General features: G+C 41.2%; 1 protein-coding gene across 1 annotated transcript in view; it reads left to right on the top strand.

The window, feature by feature from the left end:
• The window catches only part of kcnq1.2 (potassium voltage-gated channel, KQT-like subfamily, member 1.2), a 149,545-nt gene extending 132,698 nt beyond the window's left edge, over positions 1-16,847 (top strand). Inside the window, exon 17 of the mRNA XM_018675946.2 lies at positions 13,591-16,847. Within this exon, the coding sequence (XP_018531462.1) occupies positions 13,591-13,737 (147 nt within the window). The 3' untranslated portion in view covers positions 13,738-16,847. The remainder of the gene's footprint in view (positions 1-13,590) is intronic.
• The last annotated feature ends 833 nt before the right edge of the window (positions 16,848-17,680 follow it).

The following is a 17,680-nucleotide window of genomic DNA, read 5'->3' as shown; positions in this document are numbered from 1 at the left end:
TCCTCCAGCTTCCCCCGACATTTGCAGACGCCATCAAAACATCACTCCCCAAAAAGCCAAACAAACATCTCCACCAAGCGAGACTCCTTACCAACGCCGCTTCTCATGTCTACATCTTTGATGAGGAGAAAACGCCACCATAACAAAAACAAGAGGCTGAGTGGGACGGGGAAAGATGCTATATTTGGAAACAGGCAAACGGGCGACAAGATGTCTCTTCTCTTTCTTGTTCGGTCACTCATTGCTTTACTATGCTGCCGCCTCCTTTTCCCTCTCTCTGTCTGTGTATGAGGCCAGCTGTGGTCATATAGTATAATAAGGCTCTCTATCTGAAATAATGGCTTTAATGCTTGGTTAAAAGGGGAAAGGGAGTTGGTTGGGGTCAGGCCGACTCCTGCACCCAAGGATCAGCTGGCATGCCGTCAGGGGCCGTGGCACCAGGCACAGGGCCACTGTCTGGGCAGGGCAGACAGCTGGCGGGGGGTGGGGCATGGGAGATTCTCTCTGTCTGGGATGCACACAACACACATCATCTTTAATTCCTTCCACTGTACCAAGGCAACTCTTGTTTACATCGCATGTGTGTTCTACCGCATCTCTTTCATGTCTAAGTAGTTTTGTGGTTTGCAGTCTGGATCATTTTTCGGAAAATGAAATGACTAATACCTGAGTGCTTGATGTAGACACCACTGATACTGCATGTTTAGTCTATTAAGTCTGTCTGCATGTCACTGTAGAACATACCATCATAATAAACAGATATTAAACAGTTTTATTTAGAAAATATGGTGATCCTCTCTTTATGAAAGAACTGGTTGCAACAACAGTATAGTAAGTGTTGTGTCACTGGCTCTAGCTTTTCAAATGTGATGATTTGCTGCTTTCTTCTTTTTCGTATAATTGTAAATTGAAAATCAATCGGTTTTGGAGTGTTGGACAAATTAAATAAGCAATTTAAACAGTGTAGTAAACTTTGAATGGGTATTTTAAGTGGAAAAAAAAGGCAAGTAATCCATAATGGAATATATTAGTGCTGCACCACTAATATATTAGTTGTATCTAAGTGTTGTAGGTCTTCAGAAAAGAGCATGGTCTACGTTGTTGAGGGAAATTCTTTTCTGTGCATAATGCCATGATGCCATTAGTATCCATTTCAATAGTCGCCCTCAACCTAGACCAAAGTGCTGGCACGCCCCTTGTCATTTATAATATCAGGCTGACTGGCCTATTGATGACGAGAACAAAGCCACAGTGTGGCCGACCTACAGCAGTGGCCGTAGTAACATGGCACCTCCCCGGTGACTGACGATGCCACGCTGGCAGCCACCACAGCCTGGCACAGGAGGGGGGTGGTGGTGGGGGAGTGCGTGTGTTTGAGGGGTTGCAGGGGGGAGGGGCATTTGGTGGTTGTGGCAGCTGGCAGTGAGAAGACGAGGGGTGGAGGTGGGGAGTGCAGGGGGTTCCTCATTTATAAAGACTCCCCTGTGTGAACGCCATGCATGGCCACACCCTGGACGTAAACTTAAAATCACTTGCTGAGGTGCACGTACACATGCCCGCACATTTATAAACACACACACACACTTACGCTGTAGTGCAAAGATAAACTCACAGATATGCAGTAGCAATGGACAAGGCAAATGACAGATTACCTTTAAACACACAAACAAAACTGGCAATACTGTGCCCTGGTGCTGCATGTCTCACTGTCTTTTCATATTTGTGGAAGTGCATAATCAGTATTTATGTGCGTGTGTGTTTTTTTCTTGTCAATTGATGAGCGTGAGTAATTCAAAGGCGCAGCAGTCAGTTGAGTCATTGCTGCCCTGCTGATGAAATGTAGAGTGGTGTCACGTCGCTGAGCTGTTTATTAGCTCTAAGGAGACAGGGGAATGTAATCAAACTGTTCTGACTGAGTCATGTGATGGATACTCGTCTTCCCAAATTAGAGCCCACCGTGAAGAAATATTAGTGATTTCTTCATTGGATGAGTTGAAATAATTCCTGACAGGAGAACAGAAACAGGAGACCTTAAATAACTAAAAACTCAAATACACATTTGTTGTTTAGGTGTTTGTGTGCATATGTTTGTGTTGAATTTTTATGTATTTATTGTATGTGTTTTGGTCTGTTGAAACACGACAGGTTTCTCAAGTGTCAGTCAGTTTTTTGTGCCGTTTACTGTTTATGTTTGACTTTTTTAAAGTATTACAATGCTTTGCAGCCGTGCTCTGTCCTCATGAGGGCCTCCACACTGGGGACCAGTTAGGAGCAGATCACGTCCAGCTGTCTCTGAGGACAAATGGTCCATCAGGCAACTGCTTATTCCCCACCACCCTCTCGTCTCACCCCTCCACCCTGCCTGCCTTCCTCCCTCCCTCCATCCCTCCCTCCCTTGCTCCTTACCCCCTCCAGTGTGTTTACTTGACTTTACTCACTAAAACCCATTTTAAGCGCTTTTATCGGTTTGGTCACATGGCTAAAATAGCAGTGTGTGGTGACAGTTTCCTGGAAATAGTTGGGAGGTTGAAGTGTTTATGGATAGATGGCGATTTGTTTCATGGGTTTCACATGTAATGGAAGATAATGGACATTTGAGTTTGTTTTTCTATTTTCTCATTTGATCAACTTGATGAACTGTGGCTCTAGTCCGCCCTAATTATCATTTGACAAATGAAATGAATTCACAGAATAATTTAACACAATTGTACAGTCAAAGTAAGATACTGTTTGATAAATGCAATATTTAAAAAAAAGGTTAAGTGTATATGTATGTATTTCCTCAAAAATTACAAAATGAAATGAAATGTTGTCTTTTCCAGTCTATATGAATGTATCATGTTTGGTATTAATGTTATATATTTTCATCATGTTTTCAGAGTAGCTATCCACATATTCTCAGGAACATGTTGATACTTGGTGTTGATACTTAGTGTATCACCCATGTTCCTCTGAGATGACAGCAGCTTCATCCCTTGGCAGCCCTCTCATAATTCATCTCTTTTGGCTTGTTTATGCCCAACATTTATTTTGTTTGTGGTAACATTTCCCCCCAACCCTCACATCTCTCAATGTGAAAAAAACGCTAATGCACCTCCAATGTGACATCAAAGCCTCTCCCTCACCCAACACTCTGGCTGTTTCAATTCATGGCTCTTTTTTTTTTTTTTTTTTTTTTAAACCTTCATACAACATGAAAGACCATCAGTGTTTCCCACATGTACGTATGTGCATAGGCACACACACACACACACACACACATATATACCTACAACTACCACATAGAGATGCACACATGCACATATGCACACATGCACACACACTTTCTCTCTCACACACAGCCTCACAGTCATGTCTAAACAGAATGATCAGTAAATCAAATAAAACACCCACAGTGTTTCAGAGAGGAGTGTGCTCCGAATAACGGAGAGATAAAAAGGGAAAAAAGAGAAGGAGAGGAGGAGGGGAGGAGTGGACGCAGGGGGATTGTACGTCCTCGTGAAAGTAGCCCTCAGAAACAAAAGCAGCTTTGAGTGCGCGCCCACTCAGAAGAGAGATTAGCCGGTACACCCCACCCCCCACCCCACCCTTAACACACCACCATCACCACCACCACCCCTGCAGAAAAGAGCTTTGGCTGCAGTTTAGCGGCACGTGGCGCAGCCCTTGATACTTATCATGTGCATCAGGTGCTCTCACTTGGTTTCCTGTTCTTTAAAACATAACCACCATTTCCCTCTTTCACTCACTCCTTCTTCTCCTTCTCTCAGCCCAAAGAAGCAATACATCCACACCGCTCCCATCCAGCCTTACCCTTCATTTCTTCTTCCTCTCTTTCCCTCTCTCTTCTGTCCATCTCTTTCTCCTGCTTTTACAAATACAAAGAACATATTGTATCTGCCAGCGTTAAAGTGAATCCATTCTCCTTGGCAGCGGCCTGGCCCGTGGTGAATCTGAGCCGGGCTAGCTCTGTTTTCCAGTTGGCACTGAGGCCACTGGTGGAGCGGATTGGTTGCTCATTGGGTTAGTGAATTTGAGTCCAGCTGACACGTTGGTTTAGGATTCATTCACGCAGTCTGTCGTTCTTGGTCTCCATCTTTCTTATTCTCACTCAACTTGCAAAGCATGACCCCAGCTCACCTCATATGAAGGATTTTCAAGTGTACACTTTGAGGATGCTGGCTTATAGCTTTATTTGCGCAAAGTATTACTGCATACAGAAATTTCTTTAATATCACAAGCCTATGAGAGGTGTACTCAAGAGAGGAAAGTTTAGGGATATTAATAAATTCTTTGAGGAAGTTTTGCAAATGGGTCACATGAATGAACCAGACTGACAGTTTCACACATTCACTGCATTAGCTGGTGGTTTTCATCTGCTTTTATTTATCTGTATGGGAACCAGACTGTTGAGCCCTTTAGAAACCAGAGAGGAAGAACATTTTAAGGTCATGCAAGAGCTTCTATTTAGTTGTGGATAGTCTTGGAAAAGTCATGGAATTTCACATCAGGGTCACAACAGGAAGCCTGAACTCAAACATGCAAAACCGCACACACAGAGTCTACTGTACTGTACATCTGAAGCTTGAAACTAACTGAAATATACAAATGACTAATAATACCTAATAACAACACCTCTTCGCATTCACACAGTCTCATGTACAAACACACACATAACCCAAAACACATTACCAAAGTTGCACACTCTTTTCATGAAAGCTGATATAAACACACAGTGACACAAACACACCAATAATGAGATGCTATCACATTTCATAATCATGGTTCAGGCCCAGAAACTGAACACAATCCTCCTCCCCTCCCCTCAAATATGAAAGAGCCCAGAAGATGAGTCAACACACTCACAAGGCAGCAAAAACAAACTGTTGAATAAAGGCCACCAGAGCCTTTTGAAGTTTTCCTGACTGTCCTCTTCTCCTTTTCTCTCCTCTGTCTTTCATCCATCCATTTATCCAAGCATCTCTTCCTCTGGCCTCTCTTAACCACTGGCCCGTGCTTGTCATAAAACAATTATACGTCTTCTCTTCTGTTTGTATTTCTCTTTTACGTTGTGTATCTGTGTGGTTTGTTTTCATATATTTGATTTTACAAGGTTTCTTTGAACATTTTAAAGAGCCTTGGTCAGCTTGTGCTGTTTTTAAATGTGCTTTATAAATTTAGTAACTTCACTTTCGAAGCCAAGGCTGTACTCTGTGTTGTGCATACACCACACACAGTGCAGTGTGCATTTCTCCAGCTAACAGTCCCCTGAAGCAAATTCCACACCTCTTCTGAATATGATGACAAAAGCTGTGCCTTTATAGCTCCCAAAGTGAGCACAGTTTTAGTTACATTATTATTTTTTTATTTATTTATTTATATATATTTTTTGATGGTATGTTGGTTCATGTTCCTGTAAAGTAATAAGAACACAGCCACCACAAGCACAGATGTTGGTCATTACTCAGATCTTTTGTTCGAAAACTTCATGTGAAATCTCAAAAAATAAATAAATAAAAAATAGAGATTGAGATCCTGTAGCAGTTCTAAGTTAAATTGCGAATAACTCAAAATGACATGCAGCAAAGTATGGCAGATTTTATGTGGGAGAATAGGAAAGTGTAAGCTCATAAAGCCATCCTAAATCTTACAAATTCAGTTACTGATACAAGACCTTAATTTGTAAAATATACACTGCTGCATCAACTGAGCCCAGCAGCTAAGTGGTAATGACATGACTCACTGACGAGACTCTTAAAAGTCATAAACAAGCTTCATTAAATGAAGCATGATTGTGCCACTGCATTGCTTATCCTTTACCTTGAGTTAACTTAAAAACTGGTGACAATTTAAGAGAAATTCAATACTGTTTCCAGGACAGCTGCCATGCATGTTTTCTCAATTTGAAAGTCAGAAGCAAAGACCAGTGGAGTGGAGGATTCATCCAATCAGCTGCAGGAATGGTACATGTTGATGTGTCAGAGAAGGAGAGAACTAATGTGCAGGCTATAGCTGAAATGATTCCCATCCCTAACAAATTCCTATCCAGCCGGCTTTCAACGCATGAGGTAAAGTGTACACAAATTAAAAGCATTACTGCCTAACGTCACAAACTTCTACAAATAACTTTCCATAAAAAGTAAAGGTGGCATGCTGTGGCGTGCAATTAAATGCCACTTCTCAGGGGGTGAGTAAGCTGCTGTTTACCTGTGGTTCTGAAAATAAATGAGTGCAGCTGTGTTGAATTTATAATGTTATTTTATTTATAGGTTGTTCTCTCAGTATAGTATGTTTAAAAAGCTTGTTTTTTTCTTTTCACCATATCAGCACAACTGTGGCCTGCTGACTTTCCCGGTTTAATGTGATGTGTGTGTGTGTGTGTGTGTGTTTGTGTTTGTGTGTGTGTGTTTGTGTGTGTGTGTTAACCTCTGGAGACAAAAGCCAGCAGTGTTGATTTTTTTTCCCTCTCGCTTTCAAATTTATTTTCCTTTTCTTCTGGCTTTTTTAATTTCCCTCTTCCTTTACTCTCTCGTTCTGGCCTCTCCCTCCCTCGCCTCCCTCCCCACACCCCTGATCTCCATTCTCCATTCATGCAGCCCTGTCACAGTGATGATAATGATGACCTCTGTGTAATGCTAGCTTGTTATTGGCCCACCAGCGAGGCCAGTGTGTACACCCTCTGTTGCTTTTTCTGCATTGTCCATTGTGTTAAGAGAGAAACTCTGGATCTGTGTGTGTGTGTGTGTGTGTGTGTGTGTGTGTGTGTGTGTGTGTGTGTGTGTGTGTGTGTAGGTGAAACACAAAGACCAGGCAGGGCAGTTTGGGTGAGTTGCACAGGGGATCTATGGAGAGGCAGAAATATTCACCTGAACTGACCCTACGCTGTAGCAGGGCTTTTATCCTGTAGGATTTTACGGGACCAGGGATGGAAAATGAATAGAAATGGCCTCTCTAGTCTCCATGTTTCACTTGATAAGTACAAATACATTTTTGATTATGAGAATTACTTCAACATAATGATGTCTGCTGCTGATGGAAGTGGGTTGATAAAAGTGGTGAGAGTGAAAAAACAATGGGTTGAAAAATGCTAAGGGGAACTGCAGAGTCAGATGACATTTGTATGAGAGACCCCTCCCACATTATGATATAGTCACTTGAGCCATTGTATATACAAAAATATTGATTAGAGCAGCTTTAATTGAATGTTTAATCAAAATATTAGGGTGGGACATAATACAGTGAATAGTGGAATATCTGTTTGCAAGAGAAAGGTGGATTCAGCTAACAGTGTAAAAAGGTTTTCCTTTTTTTAATTTCACTATGGCTTAGTATTTTAGATCTAGAGGTAAAATGAGCATACAAAAAGTATTCCTTTACACGTACCTCATGGATTTTTTTTGTTTGTTTGTTTTTGTTTATTTTTTTAATCTATTTATTTTATTTTATTTAATATATATATATTTATTTTTTTTTATTTTTCCCCATCCATTTGTATTTAAAAAATAAAAAGTGAAAAAAGAAGCCATGGTTTTAAGAGCAGGTACCCATGTCATTCATATGTCATGCAAACCACATACACTCTGCGATGCACATTCCTCTCAATGCTTTTACACTATTCCACTGATTTACAGATGGCGGCAGAAACATGCAAAGAAACGTAGCAATGTGCCAGCTAGACGCTAAACATGCAGATTTGAAAAACTTTTTTTTTTTTCAAATGGCTTTGAAAATGTTTTATTAGGGAGGAAATGGATACACACTCACACAATAGGTTTTGGTAGGAAGTATACCTCTATTAAATCACAAGAAAACTCCACGGAGTACCTTTAAGTACTGGTGTATTTAGAGTGAGCTGCTGTTTTTACTGTTTCTCAAAAGTTGATCTGAGGGAGTTTTTGTCTTGAGTAAATGTGCCAAGATATTTATCCCTGGACCGTAGCAGCTTGAGCTTAGACGACTCCACATCAGACATAAAAATGATTGTTCTGTTCTGCTGACTGAAGATAATTTAACAGAGGGGAAATGGACTTCAATAAGAAGAAAAACAAGCAGTGTGAAAGTGAAGGACACTAGATTTCTGTTTTAACTATAAGAGCATTTTAAAACCTTGCTTTGTAATTCAAAAGGACCCAGTGGGATATTAAGGAATTCCTTTCCAATTGGAGTGAACATTATGTGAGTCATGCTAGTCTTGTATGAGTAGGCACAGTCATAACAAAGGTAAGGAAGAATGACACTTTAAAATTGTCTGGTATCACAGGTTCAGGCCTTTTGAGGTCACGGTGGTGGGAAAATTCATTACACATTCATTGCAGAATGGAAGAACAGTGATCTGTGCAGTTGTTTTACCTCTCATCTTATCTCTCTCTCTCTGTCCGAGCTCTGTCTCCATTGTCTCTGTGCGATTGAGAGCATTTCAATGACAGGAATCTTGTTTTGTTGAATAGCGCGGCCTGGTCGGACACAGATGCCAAGACATTCCAGGAGCTGGTAGTCTTTCCTTCTGGCAGCCCTGCACCTCTGTCTCCTCCACTCTACTCTCCTTGTATTTTCTCTGTTTTCACTCCACTTTCCTCCTTTTCAGTCCTTAGTCCTCCTCTAGGTGACTGTCAAAGAGAAAGAGAAAGAAAGAGAAGTACATGTGTCTCTATTTATGAATCCTTGTGTTTTTGTTTTCCTGCATGCTCGGTATTTGTGTTAAATGTTCAAAGAAAGACTATCTGCACAGTAATCCAGGCTGGACTGCACTGTACAGTACATATACCAGCCTTGTTTTCCCTGCTGAATAAGCCACACCACTTCACAACACCTAATTACCATTCATTACATGTCAAGGCTACCACACACTACCTCATCCAGTATCTCATATCCCTCTTGCATGTCATGTCACCATGTGTCAGTAATCATGCGATGGTAGAGTTTGGCACGGATCAGAGAATGCAGCGATAGCAGCCCCCAGCTTTTCTCCAGGCTTTATAACTCCCCAACAGATGGCAGTGTGAATCGCTCTATCAGCACTGGCCAGCTTGGGAGGATTGTGTGTGAATGAAGGATCACTGTTCTACATGACGCCTCTTCTCTTCTCTTCTCTTCTTCTCTAACTTATGAAGTTATTGACCTTTTGAACTCTCATTTTCCTCTTAAATCTCTAGTTTTTAAGTAAGGAAAAATGCATATTTTCAAGCTGTATAGCAGTCTATAGGCAGTATATAATCTGTGTCTCTTGTATAATGTTACCGTACACTGAGCAAAATATTCACACCCAGGACACTAAGGCACTATATTCCAGTTGTCTTGTGCATCATTTTATACATTTCACAAAATTCACCCTAACGAAATGCGGCATCTGTGGAAACCTTTGCATTCTCAGTGGAGCTATAAATAAAGTACTGTGTTTAAACAATACTTGGCCACACAACATTTGTAGTAAGTCTCCTGTAGGGTTTATAAAGCAAGCCCATGTCAAATCTCTATATATGACGTAATGTATGTCTGACATGTGCTATTGTCTGTTCTTGGCTTGGTACTGGCTGCTTTTATTGCCCTTTGTGCTGCAGCCTCTGTGTCTAAGAAAAAAAAGTGCCCCGCAGGGATAATAAAGTTGATGATATCTTTGTTATTTCATCTTATCATGATTTTGGCTTGAGTACATCATACCTAATATAACCAGATTGGAAAAGGCATCTCTGTTCTATTTTTAGCCACAGAATTTCACTACACCAGCTATTAAAGTTATTTATTTAGTTTACTTTGAGGGACAAACTGTCTGTTAGGCTGATGACTTTCAGCCAGTGGTGGCGCTCAGTTGTTTACTCTCAATAGGTCTTAAGTTGCTTTCTGTTATTACTCTCTCGCTTACACTCTCCCATGCAACCACAATTAATGTCCTGACAAGGATGTATAGGCCCTTGTTTACTCCTTGTTTGTTTGTTGTTTGTTTGGTGACAGGCAAAGTAGCACAATACATGTACACAGTGCATGTGCATTTGTTTGTCTACTTGTATGCTTCTGTGTTTGTTGTAGTGTACCAGATAATAGACAGACAGAACCCGGGGAGGGCAGGAAGGTGGTTCAGGAAGGGTGTTCCTGTGTGAACAGGACCTCTGTGTCCTCCCCACCGTTGTCCCCATACTTCATGTGTCCACCAGTCACTGCAGTGACTGGAAGTTCACAAAGTTCAGGTCAAATATCAAATATACTGTAAGTAATGTGCTCATGTTGAGGCTTTCTCAGTGAATTACATCTTTATTCAATATCCTTTTCTGTTCCCCGATTTCACCCATTTTATATTTTAATGATTTTAGATAATAATGCAAAATATTCATTGTTTTCAGCTTTTAGTTTGTTAGTTTGTTTTGTTGTTGTTGTTGTTGTTGTTTTGTTTTGTTTTTTTAGCTTTTCTCTGTTTTTAACATTTTAAATGGAAAATCTTTGGGTTTTAAATTGTTGATTGGATTGAAGATGTCATGTACAGCTCTGAGGAATTGTGAGGGTCATTTTCACTATTTTTGGACAATTTATACATTTAATAATAATTATTATTATTATATTTATTAAATTAATAAATTTATTAATCACTAATGAATAATGTTATAGTTTTCTTGGTGAGTCCAAAACTTTTCTATCTTTATTGAATCAAAAAGTTGTATACCTATTTTCTACACACTGCATGTGTGTGAAAAAAAGAGAATAATCATTCATAATTTTCATTTCAATACATGTGTACATACTGAATTGACTAAAGTGAAAATTTTACTTACATAGAGTAGCTATACTTAAAAGCACCAGACACTTGGACACCTCTCCGTCTCTGTCTGTCTGTCTCTCTCTGTCTTTCTGTCTGTCTCTCTCTGTGAGTGGACTCAGTCAGAGGGACCTTATCTGGGTTTAGGGAAACCCCTGCTGCTGAAGTGTCAGGCCTGTTTGTGACTGTCCCATGTGTTGTCTGCAGTCAGAGGGAGGGTTCAGGGACAGCTGGAGCATCACCTGTCACTGGATCACATGCATTTATATGACACAGCAGTGGTGACACCCAACCCGAGCATTTACACACTACGCAGGGAGGACAAATTAACAAAACACCCCTTCCAATACAATGGGCCTATAGTAAAGGTCAGTTTAGGGAACCTCGTGTAAATCGCAGTAAAAGGCATCTACATCAGTGAATATATTAAATAGCAGCATATGTCAGTTCTAATGGCTACTTGCCATTTTGTATGTAATTTTTTTGTCTTACAGAAGTACAAAAGATCATATAGTAGCTGTAAAAGTTGCTTCACCATCTGTCAAAAGCACATGGCATATATCATGTGGCAAAAGGACATGTCTCACAAATCATGACAACATACAGTACTGTGCATTATATCAAACACAGGAGGAAAGTATATTAACGAAGAGCAACAGTGGTCACAAGCAGACTCACCAGCACTGACTCAAATAACAGGATATTTGCATAACAGACAGTACAAACTCCACCCTCAGAAATGACCGGTGAGTGGAGTCATCATCTCCAACAGGTTCACCTAACTATCAAATAGTAAGGTGTTTCTTTAATTCTGTCCACCTTGCTGTGTTTTGTCTCTTATCCTCAAAATCTGCTCTCACCTGCTTATGCTTTTCTCATTTATCATCACACCAAGTCTTTCACCCACATCCACATTTGGAAACAAATACAAGGAGATGTACTCTTGCAATACACAAGCTCAAAGTGACACGTTCAAGCACATGAACTTGCACAACCTTCTCCTCTTCCTGTTACAGCTCTCCATGCCCAGAAAGCACACACCTACGTTCAGTCAGTGGCATTAAATAAGAGTTGTGTGTTTGCAACACGCTTGTCTAATTATGTTTTTCTTGTCTCTCGGTGAGCCTCCTTTCAGACGCGCAGCGGGAGGAATTCCTGATCCATTTTAAGCCCCGACGAGAATGTTGATAAGTCTGTAGATTACTGCCCAACATGTTTATGATAGCCTATTATTCTCTAAGCTTCATCCGGGCCCAGCGCGTGCTTCGTCTACTTAGCACAACTATTTAGGTCATGGTACAATCTCAGAGGAAAGCACTGTGAATGGTGAAATATCAGCACACCTCAGCAAAGAAGGTTGAAATAAATTATTATTATTTTTTTTATTATTAAATATTATTCTTGCTCCATCATACTGTATATTTCAGAGCAATCCCACGCTTACAAGTAATTGACAAAAAAAGTTAGGCTTTTAAGCAGCCAGTGTGATCTTGCAGCCATGATCTTGGACATGAGCTAAAGTTTACAATCTGTGCTGTCTTTTACTGTAGATGTACACAACTCTAAGACATAAATTTGTGGTAATGTGATCTATAAACTTGACCCACCTAAAAACTTGACAACAAAGATGTTCGCTGGCAAAAAAAAAAAAAGGCAAAATATATTTGTCTGGTCGCTTAATGTTTGTCAGACATTTTGACAATGGTTGGTTGTTAAGAAGTTATGATCCCTGGCGTCCTGTGATGTGATTTCATTCTTTTCTGTGACACACTCTGATATTTCAGATTTATGCTTCCTATTATGGCTCATATTTCAACAACAATAATAGCTGCTAAATGTCCTGCTCTGCCATAAAAATGTCAGGACCATCAGGCACACACGCACTAAAAGATGGGGAGAAAGAGGGGCCATACCTTTAAGCCTATGAAAATGCCATTGATGTTAACTATCTGACTGTGCCCTGCCAGAAATACCGCTGTTGGGGCACAGTTGTTTGCTATCAGTGTCGAGTAGAGACAGGAGTCTGAATCTGTCTGTTCTGCCTGGTTGCGTGAGATGTTATGGCTCTTTGATGTGCTTTGCTGTTTAGGGCTTTGATTTACGAAGCGCCATCTTTATCATTTTCCCTGGTTTCTTGAAGCCATTGGAGTCATCAGAGGATATTGGTTTGTGTGTGTGTGTGCTGTGGAGGGCTAACTAGATAAGTACAGAGGTAAAACCAAGGCCAAGGCTGTGAAGATGTAGACGGTCTCTTTGAAGTTACAAGGCTGTGTGCAGTACGTTTCAGCACCTTCTTTTTTGTGGTTGTGAGTGCGGTGCTGTACATGACTGTGTCTGTGCACATATGCAGATGTCCTCGCTGTATTTGCATGTCACCAGACAGTCTGTTATCTGTTTACTTCCATCACTCAGGTGGAGCCAATAATTTGTATTCAAACTATGGTTAGTCTGGCTGCGCCTTGTCAGAGATGTCTCTGCTGGGTGACACACCTGTGTTTACAGTTGAGAAAGCATGTAAACACCAGTGGCCTGTATGTATGTGTGTGTGTGTGTTTGTGTGAGTGTCTGTCTGCCCACTCAAGGATCATATAGCTCAACAGCTTTTGTAATGAGTGGCTTTAGCAGGTAGACAGCAACTGGCAGACTAACATGTCATTATACCCTGCACTACTCTGTCATTGTGATGGCAACTATATTAAAGAGGCAGATGAATATGAAACTAAAGCACAAACTCACTGACATTCTTTGTTATATAACGCAGGTCTACACTGTACTTATGTTCACAGTGTTTGTCCTGGAGGCATTCAGCTGACTTAACTTGTTTGTCTCTTGTCATTTAAATCCAGGTCCATCAGATGGACCAGAAAATGGACTCAGTCCTGCGGATCCTGATGGAGCAGTTTCCACCCAAGCCAGAGCTGACGTCCAAGCCCTCAATCCGGAGGGTGACCATCCAGAAATGCAAGGGCACCAGCATCGACGAGGGGCCTTGATGTCACGGAGATGATCGCACTGGGTATGATGATGTTATCACCAAAGGACAATTAAATAGGCAGGAGTACACATAGACAGCCTAGCCCCCTACATCAGGGACTGCAAAATTATAAGGGGACTCAGTCTTCCGAACCCCCATTCCCTCTCTTCCTTTTGCGATACCAAATTTTCTCACTGGCTTTTGACCCTTGAGAAAAGAACAACTTTTAATTGTCTACTTGATGCTAGGGGCAGAAAAAAAAACACTGAGAGTGGGATTCATGGTGTAGAACGAAAGCTGACTAACCTCTTTCTTCTGATGATTGTTTGGCCTGTTAGGGTCTTTTTTTGCTGTTGTCTACATGTAGCTTTCTCTTCTACACTAGCATTGTAGGCCCTCAGTCTTCTCCCACAGCACACAGTCATTCAAGCAGCGACACGCTGCATGAATTTATTTCACTACATTAACCTCATAATCACACTACTCAGATGATGTTAATTTATGTGTGGCCTGTCACTGAGCTGCATTCCTCTACTCCAAATATTATTCCAAAGCTAACTAACCCAGTAATGAAGTCGTAATGCAATCAAAGCACTCAAGTTCCCCAAAGACACAGAGAAAAACTGAGAGTCCAGCCATGGCAGAGGCATTCCTCAAATCCTTCTGATTATCTTGGCACCATCCACACCCAGTACACAACAGGGTTATTTCCATAGCCACATATCCATCTAGCCTAACTGTACTTAGACTGCGGCGGGTGTTTGTTAGTAGTGATCAAATAACACGAGGGGGGAAAGGCAGATTATCTGTTGACTTTGCCCTGCGTAAGGGACCGGAAGGCTGGAGTAACAGAAATGGAACTAAAGAAATGTGTCTGGGGTGGGTTGGGTGGCTAACATGGTGCTGATTTACAGCTACGTTAGAACTAATAAAAATAGCCAAACTGCCGTGACAGGGCCTGGTGCTGTGTTACAGGAATACAGTCAGAAGTTATGGCATGGTCTCTGTTTGCTCGAGGTTTCCACTGGGAGATTTCATATGTATATTGATCTCAAACTCTTTTAGCAGCACCACTACTCACACCACCACCAGAACCCTGCTTAATATCTTCTATTACCCTCTTCAGGGGGCTCACACTGCTGTGTGCAATTTGAAATAAATTTGCCCCATTAAAGCTCTGATTATTTTTTCTCTCCTGAGCTAATTAAGTGCTGAATTCCTGGTAAGGGGAGATTACTCACTGTGAGCGACTAATGAAAAGAAACACTGGAAAATGTGCAGAATTTAAACAGTGAGCTTTGAGGAGCAGGCGTACTAATTCTGTGTGAAAGGTTGGGGAAATTTCAGGCTACCACTGAGAGCGCACGTTTGAAATAAAAAAGACAATGCTCTCACTTTGTTCCCATATTCATTGTATTTATCTGACAGGACACTGAGGCATGTAGGAAGTAGAAAATAGAAAATAACTCATAACTATGTAGCTACTGTATGAAAGGCCTCCCATAATTATAGCATGCACATTCCTAAAAAGATGGATGCACACACAAAAGAGGGGTGAACAAGGGAAGGGGAAAGAGGAGAGGCTTTCTCTCTGCACTAGTATATATTTTCATATTTTTGCAGTGGTTAAAAATTAGCTATTATTTATCTAGCTATGAAATAAGGTGGTTGTATTTTAAAGGCACTCTAATTTTGTGACAGACCTTGATACATATCTGTCTGTCTGTTCTCCTGTACAGTTTTATAAGAGATGTAAATAGAAACATTGCCTTATTGTACTGTATTTATTATCATGTGGAAAGATCAACCTGGAACATGTCTGCTTGTTGGAGTGATGAGAAACACAGAGACTGAGGCTCCTGTTGTACAGATGGATGGAAATGATTGTAAATGATATTCACGCACACCCTCTGCACTGTAGCTCTGCTGTAAATAATAAAACTCCATTTCATTACGCTCTGGCCTGCTCTCTTGGCTTGGGAAGAATTTGATTACCGGCTCATCTATTCCATAATTTGCTTTCGTTGGAGGGTGAAACTTGTCTTATAGTTTTTCTGAGCCGTTTGTTCAAATCTTGAGCTGAGCTGGGTCAAGGTAAGCCATGGGCCGGAGTTTCCATCCAAATAAAATCTCCTCAGCTCCTCATTTCACTGAATTCCTTTCACACTGCAATCACCACGAAGGGAGAAGAGAAAGAAAAAATAACACGTTCACTGCGCCTACTTTGAACTTCAATATTCCATAACCCATTGAGCGAGGCATGCAGAGGAAAAAGAGAATACGTCTCATATTACCACTCAATTATATTTGCCTTCAAAGGCCAAAAAATACTGGGGATGTCCCAAGATCAGCACGGTCCAGCGCTGAGAGAGAGTGAGCGAGAGGGAAGAAGGAGTGAGGGTTGTCCCGCGAGAGTGGTGGACAAGCAGGGGAGAAAGAGAAAGGGAAGGAGGGGAGGCAGGAGGAGGACAGCAGGAGCATAAGTGAGCTGGGGAAGAGAGCAAAGAGGAGAGCAAAGCCATTTTCAATTAGCCAGAGAGACTGCATGGGCCAGAGGGCCGCAGTGCTCCGCTGCCTTTTGTCCCCCTCTGGTTTCTATCACTGCTGGGGGATTTTGGCAGGGAGAGAGAGAGGGAGAGAGTGAAGAAGAGAAAGAAAGAGAGAAAGAGAGATCCCATGGCTACCTCCGTCTGCAGAGGCCACTCTGTGTCGCCCTGTGCTCCTCTTTCATCTCAAGGCTAGACAGAGAGAAGAGAGAGACTCCCACTTCAAAAGACAGTTTGATCTCAGAAGTACACAGGAGCGCAACCTAAAAGAGGATCTGAGAAAGCAGTTAAAAGGAGAATATAAGGGACACACTGTCACACACACTGGACAGTGAAATCTGGCAATCCTAGAGTCCGTGCGGAGGAGGAACTCATGCTAGGTCATGAAACGCTAGACTCTCTGAGGTTTGCCGATCGTCCGTGTCGCCTTTGATCTTGCCACCTTAGCTACGCTCAGAATAGAACAGAACTTCATTATGTTGCTGAAAATAGGCTGGTGTAACATAGAAGTCACAATTTTTGGACATATTGTGGAACTTACACATCTTATGCATAAAATAATGACAATAATCAGCTGACAAAATGCTGAAATAACATTACAAAACATGACCTTTTAGTACTGGTTATATTTTAACATGACACAGCAGAATATTTTCAATGGAATCCCATTTGTGTCAAATTTAACTTGACTGTCCAGTCTTTTTGCAGGTAGTGTTCAACTAGCATGTGTGACCCAGTATTTTTATGTGATCAGGCATTGGTTGGACTTATTGATTAAATTAGATTAGATAGATACTTTATTAATCTGCAAGGGAAATTGGTTTGTAAAGAAAAGTAAAAACCTGTTTGTGAAAATGGTTGAAATAGCAGCCCTTTCACATTACAGGCAGTGTAATATAAAAGGGGTCACTCATAATGATGAATCCATAGAGAATTAGCATCTGACTCAGTTCTGCAGAGCATTTCAGAGTTTTTTAACTCTTTATTTTGGGTTTACGGCCCTCAGCGTTTCTGTTTTGGGTCACTGTCATTGCTCTCATGAGTATCGTTTTCAGCAGCGGCGGGCAGCTCTGATGAAAGCTCTGCATGCAAAAGCTCTGGTAAAACCACAGTACACTAAAATGACCAGCAGACAGAAAGAGTTAGTGAGGAGCTGGTGAACATAGTGGAGCATTGAGCAGCTAAAGAGACAGATATTTCTCTCAGGAGTTGGTGGAGATCAGACAAAGCTACATGTAGAGTGAATGACTTGTTAGCTGGACAAACACACCTCCAAATGAATGAATGCTCTGTGTCTGTCTGTAATACAGCCACAGTTTGCTCACACATTTACCTCATCAGCTTTATAAGGTGTCAATGAATGCAGATTGCAGCCTTAAAGCCCTTGTGTGTATATTCTTGTATTTGATTACATCA

The sequence above is a fragment of the Lates calcarifer genome, linkage group LG10, assembly GCF_001640805.2.
Source record: "Lates calcarifer isolate ASB-BC8 linkage group LG10, TLL_Latcal_v3, whole genome shotgun sequence".
Taxonomy (NCBI): Eukaryota; Metazoa; Chordata; class Actinopteri; family Centropomidae; genus Lates; species Lates calcarifer.
The sequence above is the reverse complement of the archived record's forward strand: the minus strand, read 5'-3'. Positions and strand labels throughout refer to the sequence as shown.